Below are 17,912 nucleotides of genomic sequence, written 5' to 3'. Positions count from 1 at the left end.
TAATTTCTAATACAATAAGTATTGATAGTTATAACCTAGTAAACAAAAAGTTTTGGGGATCCTCAATAATTTTTAAGAGTATGAAGGCATCCTGAGAATCAAAAAGTTTGAGAACCCCACTGCTCTGAGTTTTTAAGAGTGGTATTTTATTCAGCATTTTACCTAAAAAGTAATCCAGCTTCTTTGTCTTTATTGTGACAAATCTGAATTGTGTACATGTAGGATGCAAAGATGATACATTCTAATTTGTTCCTGAATCACTCACCTTGTGAAGGAGAGAGCCCGAATCCCCCAGACGTGAAAAGAACTTCACAGCTGACTTCCAAAATTCGCAGTCTTCTGGCTCTGATGGTACGACTTCTCATGTGCCAGGTAATTATAAAAAATCATATTTTTTACTGGGAGAAGAAATATCAAGGTTGGACAATTAAGTTGTGAAAGAAAAAAAATGGAAGTAAAAATACAGATCCTTAAACCAACCAATCAGCCCTTCCTTCTTCCCACTGCTTCTTTCTTCAACACCTAATTCCCACAAATCTATAGTAAGATGATAAGATTAAAAAAATAAAAACTTGAGGCAAAACCCTTCCCTCAGTGCTTTCCACATTTCAGGAAAACTCCCTCAGAGTAATAGTCTTGTGCTTCAGGGCAGCCTGTGATGAGAGATTGTTCACACAAATGAGCTGTTTACCCGATCTAAAAATACAGCTTTGGGGCAGGGGTCGGGCAGTCCAGAGCTGTGTACATTAATTAGTAGAATGAAAAATGAAGTTAGTGTCTGGTGAATTGAAGGCATGGCTTCACCTCCTCACTGCTGTGTGACCTGGCCAAGTAAATTTTCCTTTCTCAGCCTTAGCTGAAATGATATTTGCTGCTGCCCTGGGAGGTTGCAAACACTGTATTTGAATGAGAGAACCTTTTAAGGGCATATATGACGCTTGATAGCTTCTCAGTTATTGAGCTGTGTTTCTTCCTCTTCCCTCTGATCGTTGTACATTTCTTTGAGCTTCAGTGCACTCCTCTGAGCCAAAATTTGGGGACATGAGTTTGCGATGTTCCTGGTCCAACACAACCTTTATTCCTACTTTCTTTTAGCTAAAATTTGCTGCGCACTAGCATTTATTGAATGCTGGAAACCAAGCTAAGCATTTTTAGCAGTGATCACAAAGTGGTGGCCCATAGACTGTATCCGCCTGAAGTTTTGTCTTTAATATTTGAATTTGAATATGGCACAAACTCTCTGCTGTAACCTTTTCCACCCCACCTTGCCCCTTCAGACATCTGCTTTCTTATCATATTTGCTTGGCTTTTCTCGTCTCACTGGAGGCTGCTGTTCTTTCTCAGGCTTATTTGCTGGCTGCTGCTTCTCTACAAGACCTCTCAGTCAGGGAGTGAGTCATCAGCCCTCTTCTTAGTAGATCTCATCCCAGGCCAAACAAATATCTGTTTGCTTAAGCCTTCAAGGTCAGAGACTCGATATGTCAGAGGCCCTCTGCCTAATGCAGGGTAAGCCCTTACCAGGCACTCAAAAACTATTTGCTGACTTCCCAACCTGTCCTTGGAGGCATTTAAGTTGACCCTGCTTTTCATGGGTTATCTCATTCAATTCTTACACCATTTTTTACATTATCAGACTTTTTTTTTTTCTAACATGGAAAAACAAACCGAGGCTCAGAATTACTGAGTTTCTTGTCCAAAGTCAAGTGGTTAAGTGACAGAAGTCAGATGGTCAAGTGACAGACAGCTCAGATACAAACCCAAGTAGTCTGACTGTAATGCACGCACTTTTGACCCTTGGGTTATATTGGCACAAGTATCTTCATTCTTGTGGAATGTGGGTGCCACTGAAATATCTAGAGTTTCAGTATTGTTGAGGATGTCTGATTGTTCCGGTGTCAGGTATAACAATTTGTCTAAAGTTTGGATTTGTAAACTGACTAGGCTAAGAGCAGATGTACGTATAAGTGTATAAGCACGTGTAGTTATTAACTTCCCAGTGATTATACTAATCTGTCCCGATGACGATTTACATATAAGTGTGAATCTATATGAATTCTTTCCACATTAACCCTTTATTAGATGGCTTATGACGAGTAACTGAAGAATTGAGCTCAATATGATTCTATCTCCTTTTGTTCAGCCACTTATTTTGGAAGGGAGATTTATTTCATTTGTGTTCTTTCCTTCCTCCTTTTAGCTTTACCGATAACTTTTTAATATAGCTTCTCAAAATGTCACCCTTAGGACATCACCAATCCCGATGCCAGACATTTCAAAGAGAGTGAGAAAGTTAATGGTATCACGCTACAAAAATTGAAGAGTTTTCATCTTAAAAAGAGAAAATTAGATAAAGAGGTACTGTATGTATTCTTCATTCTAAAAATTGTATCATTTTTAGTGAAAAAAAGACAAAAAGGTCATGTAAAAGTATACAGAGGCTCCTAAAATTTTGGATTTTTTAAAAATTATTTTTGGGGACAAGATTAGCTTTACTTTGGCCCTCACTAAGGAGATACACTGTTCAACATTTGACTTGTTTTATAACGTAAGTGTGTATTAGAAAATCTCATTCATCTACCAAAAAACTGGTATGATTATTTTTTCACTTTTGTATGGTACTACTGATTCCTGAAGAAGAGAGTATTTTGACATTTCTATAGTGATTACAAACTTTATCACTTGGAATAATGAATACATTGAAAACAAATTTTATTTCTCAAGTGGGACAAAGGTAAGGGAAGAGGCTCTTGGAATTTCTTCAATCATTCTTTTCTTGATGTAGTGGTGCAGAGATGGAGAGAGAGAATGAAGAGAGTCAGTTATACAGAGAAAGTGGTAACAGGACGTGAAGGTGTGTGCTTTTAATCTGAAAGGAATACAGAAGTGACTAATTTATCTGGCTAAAGGAATAAAAACGTATTTAAATCTGGGATTCAATTTCAGTGCTGCATTATCAGGAAATGACTTCTCTGAACTGAGGTGGCTAGAAAATTTGTTGCAGGTATTCTGCGGAATCTCTGTCTCTTAGCTAACCTCTAGAGAAAAGGACTAAGGAATAAACAGACATGCAGAGAAATTACTGGCCTCCACTTCTTAAACTAGTCTTCAGAAATAAGCCCAGTTGAGGATTCGAGCAGGATGTTACAAAAATACCATTTCAGATATTTATGTTCTCTTGGTAAATTTCTGTGTCATTCCTGTAATACTGGCAGATGAAATAATATGATGCGTGTAATTTGATTCAGTGAAGGGAGTTCCAGGGAGGAGGAAGTGGCTGGGGTATTAACGATACAAGGCTGACCGTTAACTGTTAGTAGTTGAAACTGGATAATAGTTACATGGGCATCCATTAAAGTTTTTCCTCTTTTTTGGAAAGTGTTCATAGTAAAAACAAAAATATTCTGTGCAGCCCTCACTAATATTTGGAGGAGTTAGAATATTGAATGTTACAATTTATTGTTATTACATGAAACAAACAAATGAACAAAGAAGAAATGACTATAAATTGCATCTAGAAAAGGTTGGCTAATTTTTTTTCTTTAAAGAAGAATTTTAATAGCCTGGCTGTAAAAACAATTGAATATTAGGATAAGCTCTCTGGAGATTCCAAGCCCACGCTCAGGTTTAATGATTTACTGGACTCACAGGACTCAGCACATAGTTGTTCTCACAGCTATGATGTATTATCACCGTGAGAGGATACAGAGCAAAATCAGTAAAGGGAAAAAGCACGTAGGGCGAAGTCCAGAGGAAACCAGATCCAAGCTTCCAAGAGTCCTTTCCCAGTGAGTCACACAGGGTGCACTTCCTTTCGCCAGCAGTGACCTGTGCAGCATGCATGAAATGTTCCCGGGGATGCTTATTGGAGACTGAGTGTCCAGGGTTTTGATTGGAGGCTGGTTGGGTAGGTGCCCTCTGCCTGCCACGTACCAAAATTCCAGACCCTCCCGAAGGAAAGGGGTGTTCAGTATAAATGTTCTTTGTACAAATAGGTTAGGCACAGTGAGCCTTCATATCAGGAAATGATGGAAACCCTCCCACAATCCAAGTTCCTAGATGCCAGTCAGAGGGCAGTCTGGCGAGCAGGCCTTTCTAAGGACAGCAGTCTCAGGCCTGCTGTGTGAACTCTCTGCTACACAAGAGCTTTAAAAACGACGCCTTTGGAGACCAGGGATTGGACTGTGCATGGTTTGGTGACTTTATTATAAATGTTACGCAATGTAGTTTTATTTCCTTTCCTTCTCTGAAATAGAAAATGCTTTTTTCCTTAGCTACTGAAACATAAAGACAGAATCACAGCTTTCAGAGAGTTAATTGCTAATGAAAAATCATTTCAAGATCAGGTTACAGAGGTGAGTTAAACATTCACTATGTACTGTCTTTAACATACAAAAATACAATTTTAGATACTTAACATTGAAGTCATTCTGACTCCAAGTTCTACACATCTGTTATTGAAACCACTGGAGATCTCTCTGATGGTTAAACTAATAACATATTCATTGTCAAATGTTCCAAGGAGTGTGAACATACTGGAAGTGAGTACAAATATGTTTCATCTCAGGTTACAGACTTGGATTCAAATGAAGCCAAGAATGCCGGAGAGGTACCTGTCTTACTGGGAGCCAAACTGGATCAGTACCACCACCTAAATGAAGAGCTTGATTTCTTGGTAAGAAACACCTTTTGTTGCTTTGCTAGCATTTTTATATACAACACCATTTTATTAACAAGTTCAGGAAATTATCAACCTTCAAAAATTTTGCTCATTGAAATGGTCACACACTGGCATAGTAGCAGCATTATTCACCCACAAAAATATACAATTGAAGTTTGCATTTTCAGGTTTTGAAATTTTAAATATTGTCCCACCTGATTTCTGTTTAATCAGATTTTTTTTTCTTTCAAAATGCAGAAATTTTCAAATATGTGCAGTTTTTCATAGTGCATGGAGCACATTTATATTGTTGTATATGCTACCACTATTCTTATAGCAGCAGGTATCTACAGCAATCATGATTAAGGGATGTGCTTTGGAAAATGGCACTTATACTTTAGATGGCATCTAAAGATAAAGGCATCACAAGGAAAATGGTAATTATGTGAGGGGATGGAGGTGTTAGCTAAGCTATAGTGGTAATCATTTTGCAATATATAAGTGTATCAAATCAACACGTTGTATACCTTAAACTTACACAGTGTTATATCAACTATATCTCAGTAAAGCTGGAAAATTTCAGATAAAGGCAGATAAAACAGGAAAAATACGTGGGAAGAACATAAAAATATCTTGGTATCTAGAGAGTTACAGCCCATTTGGATCCCACCTTAATTAAAAAGTGGTTAACATAATTTATTTTTAAATAGAGAAGTCTATCATATTTCTGAATTATTAAAAATCAGGGAATTCCCTGGCAGACCAGTGGTTGGGACTCAGTGCTTTCACTGCCAAGGACTCGGGTTCAATCCCTGGTCGGGGAACGAAGATCCTGCGAGCCGAGCAGTCTGGCAAACTAAATAAATAATTAAAATTAATTAATAATTAATGATTCATTAAAATCGGCATTCTGTACTAAATTCATTACATACCCATTCATCTTTAAGAGAGAAAAAAAAGTCCAACGTGGTGAGGGCTTAAAGGTTTCTTCTTTTCTAATTTGTTCATTTTTTTCATTAAATAAGTAATTGTTGACTTCCCACGAAAGGTTAAGCAGGGCTAGTCACTATGAAGATAGAAAGATTAAAATGAGCTCTGGGCTTCCCTGGTGGCGCAGTGGTTGGGAATCCACCTGCCAATGCAGGGGACACGGGTTCGAACCCTGGTCCGGGAAGATCCCATGTGCCACGGAGCAACTAAGCCCCTTGCACCACAGCTGCTGAGCCTGCATTCTAGAGCCCGTGAGTCACAGCTGCTGACCCTGCGCGCTAGAGCCCGTGAGCCACAACTACTGAAGCCCACACGCTTGGAGCCCATGCTCCGCAACAAGAGAAGCCACCTCAATGAAGAGTAGCCCCCGCTCACCACGCAGCAGTAGAGAAAGCCCACGCGCAGCAAAGAAGACCCAACGCAGCCAAAAATAAAATAAATTTATTAAAAAAATAACATGAGTCCTGCTTCCAAGGAATCTAGAAAAGTAGATGCAATATATAGGTAATTATTTACGAGGACTAAAGGGAACATTTTTTAAAAAGAGATATACAGTGACAAGCAGCCGTCAGAGGAGATCAGAGGAGGAACCGATGGCGTCCTGGTGGGAGAAGCACAGAGGACGGTGACCGGACTGTTGGTGGATGAGAGGAGGGCACGCAGTAAGCTCTGGCTCCATCACCAGTTTCAGTGCTTCAGGCATAAAAAGGATGGGAGTGGACCTTGATCTTCCCCGGGTGGGAAGCTGGAGTGAGGAAAAGGACACAAACGGAAGCGCTCAGACACACTGTGTCGCTTTTAGCACGTGCTGCAGACTTTCTTGTACAAACCGTATCTCAGAGAAACCAAATAATTGATGAGGGAGAGGTCTTCATGGAAGAATGTAAGCTATTAAAAGCAAGAGAAGACACACCTGCAGAAAATTACATTTTGCATCCCTGAATAAAATAAGGAATCCAGGCAATTACAATGGCTGCCAAAACCTGTAAGTTCAAGGCTCATAGGAACCCGTTAATGACCAACACCAGAGCCCCCTCGTCTGCCTCAACCGCACGAAAGGTGAGACATGCCCCTGATGGGATGCAGGAGGGAACGGGGCACTGTACGTGAGGTGTTCTCACCTGAACCACCTGTTCTTAAAGCAAGCTTCTAGACCACACGACCAGCTGACAGGATAAAGAACCATATTAAGTTGACCATGATAAAAATCCGGAACGTGAGAAATTCTAATCCATAACAATTGGCACAAGGAAGGGGAGGGAGAGGAGAGGAAGAACTGTTCTAGACTCAGAGGTTAGAGACTTGAGACAAATCAAGCAGACGCATTGTGTGTAGATCCTGGCTTGAACACACCCACTTCACAAAGATATTCGTGAGATAGCAGCAGAAAACCGCTAATGCAGGGGACACATTTTAATAGATGTGATAGCGGTATCATTGTGTTTTTAAAAGCCCTTGTCTGTTAGTGATACATACTGAGAAGTGTTTATGAATGAACTGACATGATGGCTAGCTTTGCTTTAAAATACTCCAAGAAATTTAAAAGGTGGCAGAGTGAGAGTGGGGGGTGGGAAGGTGGAGACAGATGAAAAAATACTGGAAAAATGTTGATAATTGTTGAAGTTAAGTGATGGGTACATGGAGGTTCGTTATACTACTGTCTCTACTTTTGTATGTGTTCTGGAATTTTCCAAAGTAAAAAGGGCTTTAGTTTTGTTCTTTGGTTTTGAAATGCTGAAGTGTGCTCTAGAAGGCTCACTCCTCATTCTCCAAGGAACTCTAGGCCAGGAAGACTGGGTCTGCCAGAGTTAAATTTGGTGGCTTGCACCTCCTCTCATGCTTTCTCAGGTACTGCTCCTGTGGTCCTTCTGACCCCTTGCCTTTGGTTCTCCCTCACAATTTCTGATCTTGTTGGCTGTTCCAGGAACCTCCTGACCTCCTCCATCCTGAGACAGGACCCCAGCTTTGCCTTCCTGCTGGCTCTAGCCAGCTGGATGTTTAACTTTCAAGTGCAAACTGTCTCCTGGTCCTGTAAGGCCTTGGTAAGGTACACCAAAGTCAGGGATTTGGTCAGAGGGAAGAGGCAAGAGTCCAGTTAACACTGCTGACATTCCGGGTTCAAGGGGGGCTAATAAGATTGACCCCTCAAGTTCCTCCTAGATCCCATCTTCTGTAAAATAGGAACCTTTTTATAAAAATAAGATATTCTTTTTTTAATTTTTATTTTATATTGGACTATAGTTGATTAACAGTGTGTTAGTTTCAGGTGAACAGCAAAGTGATTCAGTTATACGTATACACGTAAAAAATAAGATATTCTTTAACCAGTATTATAGAAGATATCCTTTAACCATTATTGTAGAATAGTTGAAGATTAAAAACTAAAATACTATCCTAATATATACCACTTCACTATAACACTAGATATATTACATAAAACATTTACCTAATTTGGACTTCCCTGGTGGTGCAGTGGTTAAGAATCTGCCTGCCAATGCAGGGGACACGGGTTCGAGCCCTGGTCCAGGAAGATCCCATGTGCTGTGGAGCAATTAAGCCCGTGTGCCACAGCTGCTGAGCCCGTGCACCTAGAGCCTGTGCTCTGCAACAAGAGAAGCCACTGCAACAAGGGAAGCCACCACAACGAGAAGCCCCTGCTCACCTCAACTAGAGAAAGCCCGTGCACCGCAACTAGAGAAAGCCTGCGTGCAGCAACGAAGACCCAACGCAGCCAAATAAATAAATATATTTTTTTAAAAAATCTATTCTCTAACCAGTATTATAGAAGATATCCTTTAACCATTATTGTAGAATAGTTGAAGATTAAAAACTAAAATACTGGATTCCCTGGTGGCACAGTGGTTGAGAGTCTGCCTGCCGATGCAGGGGACGCAGGTTCGTGCCCCGGTCTGGGAAGATCCCACATGCCACGGAGCAGCTGGGCCCGTGAGTCACGGCCAGTGAGCCTGCGCATCTGGAGCCTGTGCTCCGCAATGGGAGAGGCCACAACAGTGAGAGGCCCGCGTACCGAAAAAAAAAAAAACCAAAAAACTAAAATACTATCCTAAAATATACCACTTCACTTTAGCACTCTATATATTACATAAAACATTTACCTAATTTGGGCTTCCCTGGTGGTGCAGTGGTTAAGAATCCGCCTGCCAATGCAAAGGACACGGGTTCAAGCCCTGGTCCGGGAAGATCCCACATGCCGCAGAGCAACTAAGCCTGTGCGTCAAAACTACTGAGCCTGTGCTCTATAGCCTGTGAGCTGCAACTGCTGAGCCCGTGTGCCACAACTACTGAAGCCCACGCATCTAGAGCCTGTGCACCACAGAAAAGAGTAGCCTCTGCTCGCCGCAACTAGAGAAAGCCCGCACGCAGCAACGGAGACCCAGCACAGCCAAAAGCAAAAAACAAAAAACCCATTTACCTAATTTATTATTTTGGTAGCCTTTGAAATTAGAAGTTTGTTAACTTAAAAAGAAATACTCAGAAGGAAGCATCATATATATATATATATATATAATTATTTTTATTTTCATGTTATGTCCTATAGCCATAAAAATAAGAAAACAACAATTATGTAAAGCAGAAAATTACTACTCTAGGAAAATTTTTCTAAGTATTCCAAAAGAAAATAACTGTAGTCCCTTGTCTCATGATCCCTCTGAGCTATGAACCATACCTGTCAGCTCCTGGATTTGGGCACAGTATCACCTTGAGTATACTTTACATTGGTGTTACTGACCAATCTCCTGAGGAAGGGCCTGGGTTCACTAGGATTCAGGTCATACAGGTGAGAGGGCTGTCCCACCAGGTGGAACCCCAGCTCCTTGGTTTCCAGAGAAGATGTCAACCTTACCACCTATTTCCTTGTTTTCCCAAGCTCCCTGGGCATTCCTCTGATGCTCTGACCCTATTCCTCACCTTCCTGGTTCTGATTTCCCTAAATCCTATTCTAAAGCCAGTGCAAGAAACAATATTTGCGCTGCAGACCCTTTTCAGAGGATATAACCTCAGTCTATCTGCCGACCAGCTCTTAGGAGGAGCGTGTGTAAGGACTGCTGTATCTCTGAAGGGTTATGTGTGCCATCCTGTCATTCCTCTAGCAGTAACCCGCAGTAAAAACACATTTTACATCTTGATCAGATACCTATATGCCCACACACAGAAGTAACACCAGTTTCATATTCTATCATGTTCTATTCCATTTTTTGTGTGCATGTTGTTCATATATTCATTTCAATACTTATCGAGTCACAACCTGGATCATGTTTGTTACCAGAAAGCTGCGGCTTGGAACACGCTATCTTGGCCCTCAGAGAATTGCTTTTACTGAGTTGTGTTTTGGTGTTTTATGCCCTCAACAATCCTAGGAAACATCTTTTTCCATTTGTTCTAAAAAGATTGCTGCTTTCTTAGTGCCACTTGGATGAGAGCGTCCTTTGAGACTTCAGGCATACTAGGAAAAGCTTTTCTTAGAAACAGGTGTGTTTTCATTGCATGAAAATGAAAATCATGTAACTGACCAGGTTCCTGTTTGCTTTGGCTACCAGGAAGTTTAGTTCCAAAAGCATGGTGCTGTAGCTCGGTGCTTAACTGGCTTCATATCCGTCTGTTCCGTACATTCTGGTTTAATTGTTTTTTTTTTTTTTTTTTTGCGGTACACGGGCCTCTCACTGCTGTGGCCTCTCCTGTTGCGGAGCACAGGCTCTGGACGCGCAGGCCCAGCGGCCATGGCTCACGGGCCCAGCCGCTCCGCGGCACGTGGGATCCTCCCGGACCGGGGCACGAACCCGTGTCCCTTGCATCGGCAGGCGGACTCTCAACCACTGCGCCACCAGGGAAGCCCCCTCAGATTGATTTTTAAAAATTTGCTAGCCTCAGATTAAAGAAATAAGGGCAAAGGAATTCTTAAAGATTGTTTATTTTAGCGATAAAAGAATTGCTCCGTAAAAGCCAGTTTTGGGGATTACAATGAAAAGTAATCCAAAATTTTAAGTTTCTGCTAAAGAGTGTAGGGTTTAACCATTTTAAGAACATAACTGTCATACAATAAACTGCATATATTTATAAAGTATACAGTTTGATATGTTTTTATCTATGAATACAACTGTGAAACCATCACCATAATGAACATATCCACCTGCTCCACCCCCACCCTCCGCCACCACAGTTTCCTCTTGCCTCTAGATACCCCTCCCTCCTGCCTGTCTGTCCTTCCCTCACTCCCATACTCTGTGCCGGCCCCAGGCAAACACCCATCTGCTTTCTGTCATGACTGATTAGTTTGTATTTTCTAGAATTTTATGTAACTGGACCAACGGGTATTTACTCTTGCTCTTTTCAGTCAGCATAATTATTTTGAGATTCATCTAGCTGCACATGTATCAGTAACTCACGCCTTCTTCTCTTTTTTCTTTTCTTTTTATTTTTTATCATTTAAATTTTATTTTTTTATACAGCAGGTTATTAGTTTTCTATTTTATACATATTAGTGTACACATGTCAATCCCAAACTCCCAGTTCATCCCACCACCACCACCCCACGCCACTTTCCCCCTTGCTGTCCCTATGTTTGTTCTCTACATGCGTGTTTCTATTTCTGCCCTGCAAACTGGTTCATCCGTACCATTTTTCTAGGTTCCACATACATGCATTAATATATATTTGTTTTTCTCTTTCTGACTTACTTCACTCTGTATGACAGTCTCTAGATCCATCCATGTCTCTACAAATGACCCAATTTCGTTCCTTTTTATGGCTGAGTAATATTCCATTGTATACATGTACCACATCTTCTTTATCCATTCGCCTGTCAATGGGCATTTAGGTTGCTTCCATGACCTGGCTATTGTAAACAGTGCTGCAATGACCATTGGGGTGCATGTGTCTTTTTGAATTACGGTTTTCTCTGGGTATATGCCCAGTAGTGGGATTGCTGGGTCATATGGTAATTCTATTTTTAGTTTTTTAAGGAACCTCCATACTGTTCTCCAAGGTGGCTGCATCAATTTACATTCCCACCAACAGTGCAAGAGTCTCCCCTTTTCTCCACACCCTCTCCAGCATTTATTTGTTTGTAGATTTTCAGATGATACCCATTCTCACTGGTGTGAGGTGATAGCTCATTGTAGTTTTGATTTGCATTTCTCTAATAATTAGTGATGTTGAGCAGCTTTTCATGTGCTTCTTGGCCATCTGTATGTTTTCTCTGGAGAAATGTCTATTCAGGTCTTCTGCCCATTTTCTGATTGGGTTGGTTTTTTTTTTAATATTGAGCTGCATGAGCCGTTTATATATTTTGGAGGTTAATCCTTTGTCCATTGATTCATTTGCAAATATTTTCTCCCATTCTGAGGGTTGTCTTTTCGTCTTGTTTCTAGTTTCCTTTGCTTTGCAAAAGCTTTTAAGTTTCATTAGGTCCCATTTGTTTATTTTTGTTTTTATTTCCATTACTCTGAGAGGTGGATCAAAAAAGATCTTGCTGTGATTTATGTCAAAGAATGTTCTTCCTATGTTTTCCTCTAAGAGTTTTGTAGTGTCCGGTCTTACATTTAGGTCTCTAATCCATTTTGAGTTTGTTTTTGTGTGTGGTGTTAGGGAGTGTTCTAATTTCATTCTTTTACATGTAGCTGTCCAGTTTTCCCAGCACCACTTATTGAAGAGACTGTCTTTTCTCCATTATATATCCTTGCCTCCTTTATTATAGATTAGTTGACCATAGGTGCGTGCGTTTATCTCTGGGCTTTCTAGCCTGTTCCATTGATATTTCTGTTTTTGTGCCAGTACCATATTGTCTTGATTACTGTAGCTTTGTGGTATAGTCTGAAGTCAGGGAGTCTGATTCCTCCAGCTCCATTTTTTTCCCTCAAGACTTCTTTGGCTATTTGGGGTCTTTTGTGTCTCCATCCACATTCTAAGATTTTTTGTTCTAGTTCTGTAAAAAATGCCACTGGTAATTTGATAGGGATTGCATTGAATCTGTAGATTGCCTTGGGTAGTATAGTCATCTTCACAATATGATTCTTCCAATCCAAGAATATGGTATATTTCTCCATCTGTTTGTGTCATCTTTGATTTCTTTCATCAGTGTCTTACAGTTTTCTGAGTACAGGTCTTTTACCTCCTTAGATAGGTTTATTCCTAGGTATTTTATTCTTTTTGCTGCAATGGTGAATGGGATTCTTTCCTTAATTTCTCCTTCTGATATTTTGTTGTCAGTGTATAGGAATGCAAGAGATTTCTGTATATTAATTTTGTATCCTGCTACTTTACTAAATTCATTGATTAGCTCTAGTAGTTTTCTGGTGGCATCTTTAGGATTCTCTATGTATAGTATCATGTCATCTGCTAACAATGACAGTTAGCTTCTTCTTTTCTAATTTGTATTCCTTTTATTTCTTTTTCTTCTCTGATTACCATGGCTAGGACTTCCAAAATTATGCTGAATAAGAGTGGTGAGAGTGGGCAACCTTGTCTTGTTCCTTATCTTAGAGGAAATGGTTTCAGTTTTTCACCACTGAGAACGATGTTGGCTGTGGGTTGTCATGGCCTTTATTATGTTGAGGTAAGTTCCCTTTATGCTTACTTTCTGGAGGGTTTTAATCATAAATGAGTGTTGATTTGTCAAAAGCTTTTTCTGCATCTACTGAGATGATCATATGGTTTTTCTTCTTCAATTTGTTAATACGGTATATCACATTGATTGATTTGCATATATTGAAGAATCCTTGCATTCCTGGGATAAACCCCACTTGATCATGGTGTATGATCCTTTTAATGTGTTGTTGGATTCGGTTTGCTAGTATTTTGTTGAGGATTTTTGCATCTATGTTCATCAGTGATATTGGCCTGTAGTTTTCTTTCTTTGTGACATCCTTGTCTGGTTTTGGTATCAGGGTGATGGTGGCCTCGTAGAATGAGTTTGGGAGTGTTCCTTCCTCTGCACTTTTGTGGAAGAGTTTGAGGTGGACAGGTGTTAGCTCTTCTCTAAATGTTTGATAGAATTCACCTGTGAAGCCATCTGGTCCTGGACTTTTGTTTGTTGGAAGATTTTTAATCACAGTTTCAATTTCATTACTTGTGATTGGTCTGTTCATATTTTCTATTTCTTCCTGGTTCAGTCTTGGAAGCTTATACCTTTCTAAGAATTTGTCCATTTCTTCCAGGTTGTCCATTTTATTGGCATAGAGTTGCTTGTAATAGTCAATGATGCTTTGTACTTCTGTGGTGTCCATTGTAACTTCTCCTTTTTCATTTCTAATTTTATTGGCTTGGGTCCTCTCCCTCTTTTTCTTCATGAGTCTGGCTAAAGTTTTATCAATTTTGTTTATCTTCTCAAAGAACCAGCTTTTAGTTTTATTGATCTTTGCTATTGTTTTGTTTCTTTTTCATTTATTTCTGCTCTCTTTATGATTTCTTTCCTTCTACTGACTTTGGGTTTTGTTTGTTCTTCTTTCTCTAGTTCCTTTCTGTGTAAGGTTAGATTCTTTATTTGAGATTTTTCTTGTTTCTTGAGGTAGGCTTGTATTGCTATAAACTTCCCTCTTAGAACTGCTTTTGCTGAATCCCACAGGTTTTGGATAGTCATGTTTTCATTGTAATTTTTCTCTAGGTATTTTTTGATTTCCTCCTTGATTTCTTCAGTGATCTCTTGGTTATTTAGTAATGTATTGTTTACCCTCCACGTGTTTGTGTTTTTTACATTTTTTTTCCCTGTAATTGATTTCAAAGTCTCATAGCCTCATGGTCAGAAAAGATGCTTGATATGATTTCATTTTTCTTAAATTTATCAAGGCTTGATTTATGACCCAGGATGTGATCTATCCTGGAGAATGCTCCATGCACACTTGAGAAGAAAGTGTAATCTGCTGTTTTGGGATGGAATGTCTTATAAATTTCAATTAAATCTATCTGATCTATTGTGTCATTTAAAGCTTGTGTTTCCTTATTAATTTTGTTTGGATGATCTGTCCATTGGTGTAAGTGAGTTGTTAAAGTCCCCCACTATTATTTTGTTACTGTCAATTTCCTCTTTTATAGCTGTTAGCAGTTGCCTTATGTATTGAAGTGCTCCTATGTTGGGTGCATATATACTTATAATTGTTATATCTTCTTCTTGGATTGATCCCTTAACCATTATGTAGTGTCCTTCCTTGTCTCTTGTAATATTCTTTATTTTATAGTCTATTTTATCTGATATGAGTATTGCTACTCCAGCTTTCCTTTGATTTCCACTTGCATGGTATATCTTTTTCCATCCCCTCACTTTCAGTCTGTATGTGTCCCTAGGTCTGAAGTGGGTCTCTTGTAGACAGCATGCACGTGGGTCTTGTTTTTGTATCCATTCAGCGCACCTGTGCCTTTTGGTTGCAGCACTTAGTCCATTCATGTTTAAGGTAATTATTGATATGTATGTTCCTATTACCATTTTCTTAATTGTTATGGGTTTGTTTTTTGTAGGTCTTTTTCTTCTCTTGTGTTTCCCACTTAGAGAGGTTCCTTCAGCATTTGTTGTAGAGCTGGTTTGGTGGTGCTGAATTCTCCTAGCTTTTGCTTGTCTGTAAAGCTTTTGATTTCTCCATCGAATCTGAATGAGATCCTTGACTGGTAGAGTAATCTTGGTTTTAGGTTCTTCCCTTTCATCACTTTAAGTATATCATGCCACTTCCTTCTGGCCTGTAGAGTTTCTGCTGAGAAATCAGCTGTTAACCTTATGGGAGTTCCCTTGTATGTGATTTGTCATTTTTCCCTTGTTGCTTTCAATAATTTTTCTTTGTCTTTAATTTTTGTCAATTTGATTACTGTGTGTCTCAGTGTGTTTCTCCTTGGGTTTATCCTGCCTGGGACTCTGCATTTCCTGGACTTGGTTGGATATTTCCTTTCCCATGTTAGGGAAGTTTTTGACTATAATCTCTTCAAATATTTTCTTAGGTCCTTTCTATCTCTCCTCTCCTTCTGGGACCCCTATAATGCAGATGTTCTTGTTGTTCATTCTTTTTTCTTTATTCTGTTTCGCGGCTGTGAATTCCACCATTTTGTCTTCCAGGTCACTTATCCATTCTTCTGCCTCAGTTATTCTGCTACTGATTACTGCTAGTGCATTTTTCATTTCAGTTATTGTATTGTTCATCTCTGTTTGTTTGTTCTTTAATTCTTCTAGGTCTTTGTTCTTTAATTCTTCTAGGTCTTTGTTAAACATTTCTTGCATCTTCTCGACCTTTGCCTCCATTCTTTTTCCGATGTCCTGGATCATCTTCACTATCATTATTCTGAATTCTTTTTCTGGAAGGTTGCCTATCTCCACTTCATTTAGTTGTTTTTCTGGGGTTTAACCTTGTTCCTTCATCTGGTAGAATGTCCTCTGCCTTTTCATTTTGTCTGTCTTTCTGTGAATGTGGTTTTCGTTCCACAGGCTGCAGAATTGTAGTTCTTCTTGCTTCTGCTGTCTGCCCTCTGGTGGGTGAGGCTATCTAAGAGGCTTGTGCAAGCTTCCTCATGGGAGGGACTGGTGGTGGGTAGAGCTGGGTGTTGCTCTGGTGGGCAGAGCTCAGTAAAACTTTAATCTGCTTGTCTGCTGATGGGTGGGGCTGGGTTCCCTCCCTGTTGGTTGTTTGGCCTGAGGTGACCCAGCACTGGAGCCTACCCGGCTCTTTGGCTGGGCTAATGGCGGACTCAGGGAGGGCTCACACCAAGGAGTACTTCCCAGAATTTCTGCTGCCAGTGTCCTTGTCCCCATAGTGAGCTACAGCCACTCCCCACCTCTGCAGGAGACCCTCCAACACTAGCAGGTAAGTCTGGTTCAGTCTCCCCCAGGTTCACTGCTCCTTCCCCTGGGTCCCGATGCACACAGTACTTTGTGTGTGCCCTCCAAGAGTGGACTCTCTGTTTCCCCCAGTCCTGTCGAAGTCCTGCAATCAAATCCCGCTAGCCTTCAATGTCTGATTCTCTAGGAATTCCTCCTCCCGTTGCTGGACCCCCAGGTTGGGAAGCTTGACGTGGGGCTCAGAACCTTCACTCCAGTGGATGGACTTCTGTGGTATATAAGTGTTCTCCAGTTTGTGAGTCACCCACCCAGCAGTTTTAGGATTTTCTTGTGATTGCGCCCCTTGTACCATCTCACTGCAGCTTCTCCTGTGCCTTTGGATGTTGCGTATCTTTTTTGGTGAGTTCCAGTGTCTTCCTTTTGATGATTGTTCAGCAGTTAGTTGTGATTCCGGTGCTCTCGCAAGAGGGAGTGAGGGCACATCCTTCTACTCCGTCATCTTGAACCAATCTCCAACTCACCCCTTTTTCATTACTGAGTAGTATTTCAGTGTATGGATGTACCACAATTTGTTTATCCATTTATCTGTTGATAGACATTTGAGTTGCCTTCAGTTTTTGGCTATTATAAATACAGCAGCTAGGAACCTTTGTATAAACATAGGCTTTCATTTCTCTTGGGTAAATAAAACACCTAGGAGTAGAATGATGGTTAAGTACATGTTTAACTTTTTAAGAAACCACCGAAACGTTTTCCGAAGTGGCTGTAGCATTTTACATTCCCAACAGCAGTGGATGAGACCTTCAGTTGCTCTGTATTCTCACCAATCCTTGGTATGGCCAGTCTTTTTAACAGACATTCTAACAGGGGTGTAGTGGTATTCACTGTGGTTTTAATTTGCCTCTTAATGATGCTGAGTTTCTTTTCATGGGCTCATTTGCCATTCATGTATCTTCTTAGTGAAGTGTCTGTTAAAACCTTTTTGCCCATTTATAAAATTTGGTTGTTTGTTTTCAAGGAGTCTTTATATATTCCAGATACAAGTCCTTTATCAGATCTGTGATTTGCAAATATTTTCCCACAGTCCATGACTTGTCTTTTCATTAAGAGCTCATTATTTTAAAGTTAAAAAAAGTATTTCAAAATAGAAGTTTTGTAAGACAGTCTATTAAAATCAAGTCACTGGAAAAGTCTAAAACATTTTTCTGAAAGCATATCAAAAGGCACTTTTTAATGTAGACATAGAGAATGGACTTGAAGACACGGGGTGGGAGGGGGAAGCTGGGGCAAAGTGAGAGTAGCATTGACATATATACACCACCGAATGTAAAATAGCTAGTGGGAAGCAGCTGCATAGCACAGGGAGATCAGCTGAGTGCTTTGCGATTGCCTAGAGGGGTGGGATAGGGAGGGTGGGAGGGAGGATATGGGGACCTATGTATGCATATGGCTGATTCACTTCGGTGTACAACAGAAACTAACACAGTATTGTGA

General features: G+C 40.2%; 1 protein-coding gene across 1 annotated transcript in view; it reads left to right on the top strand.

The window, feature by feature from the left end:
* Positions 1–17,912, top strand: part of CAGE1 (cancer antigen 1) — a 41,242-nt gene that overhangs the window by 17,860 nt on the left and 5,470 nt on the right. Inside the window, exons 3-5 of the mRNA XM_029243891.1 lie at positions 223–372; positions 2,245–2,355; positions 4,565–4,672. Coding sequence (XP_029099724.1) covers positions 223–372; positions 2,245–2,355; positions 4,565–4,672 — 369 coding nt within the window. The remainder of the gene's footprint in view (positions 1–222; positions 373–2,244; positions 2,356–4,564; positions 4,673–17,912) is intronic.

Source organism: Monodon monoceros, unplaced genomic scaffold (genome assembly GCF_005190385.1).
Source record: "Monodon monoceros isolate NGI ecotype Baffin Bay Population unplaced genomic scaffold, NGI_Narwhal_1 Super_Scaffold_3, whole genome shotgun sequence".
Taxonomy (NCBI): domain Eukaryota; kingdom Metazoa; phylum Chordata; class Mammalia; order Artiodactyla; family Monodontidae; genus Monodon; species Monodon monoceros.
Note: the sequence above shows the minus strand (reverse complement) of the source record. Positions and strands in the feature narration are given on the sequence as shown.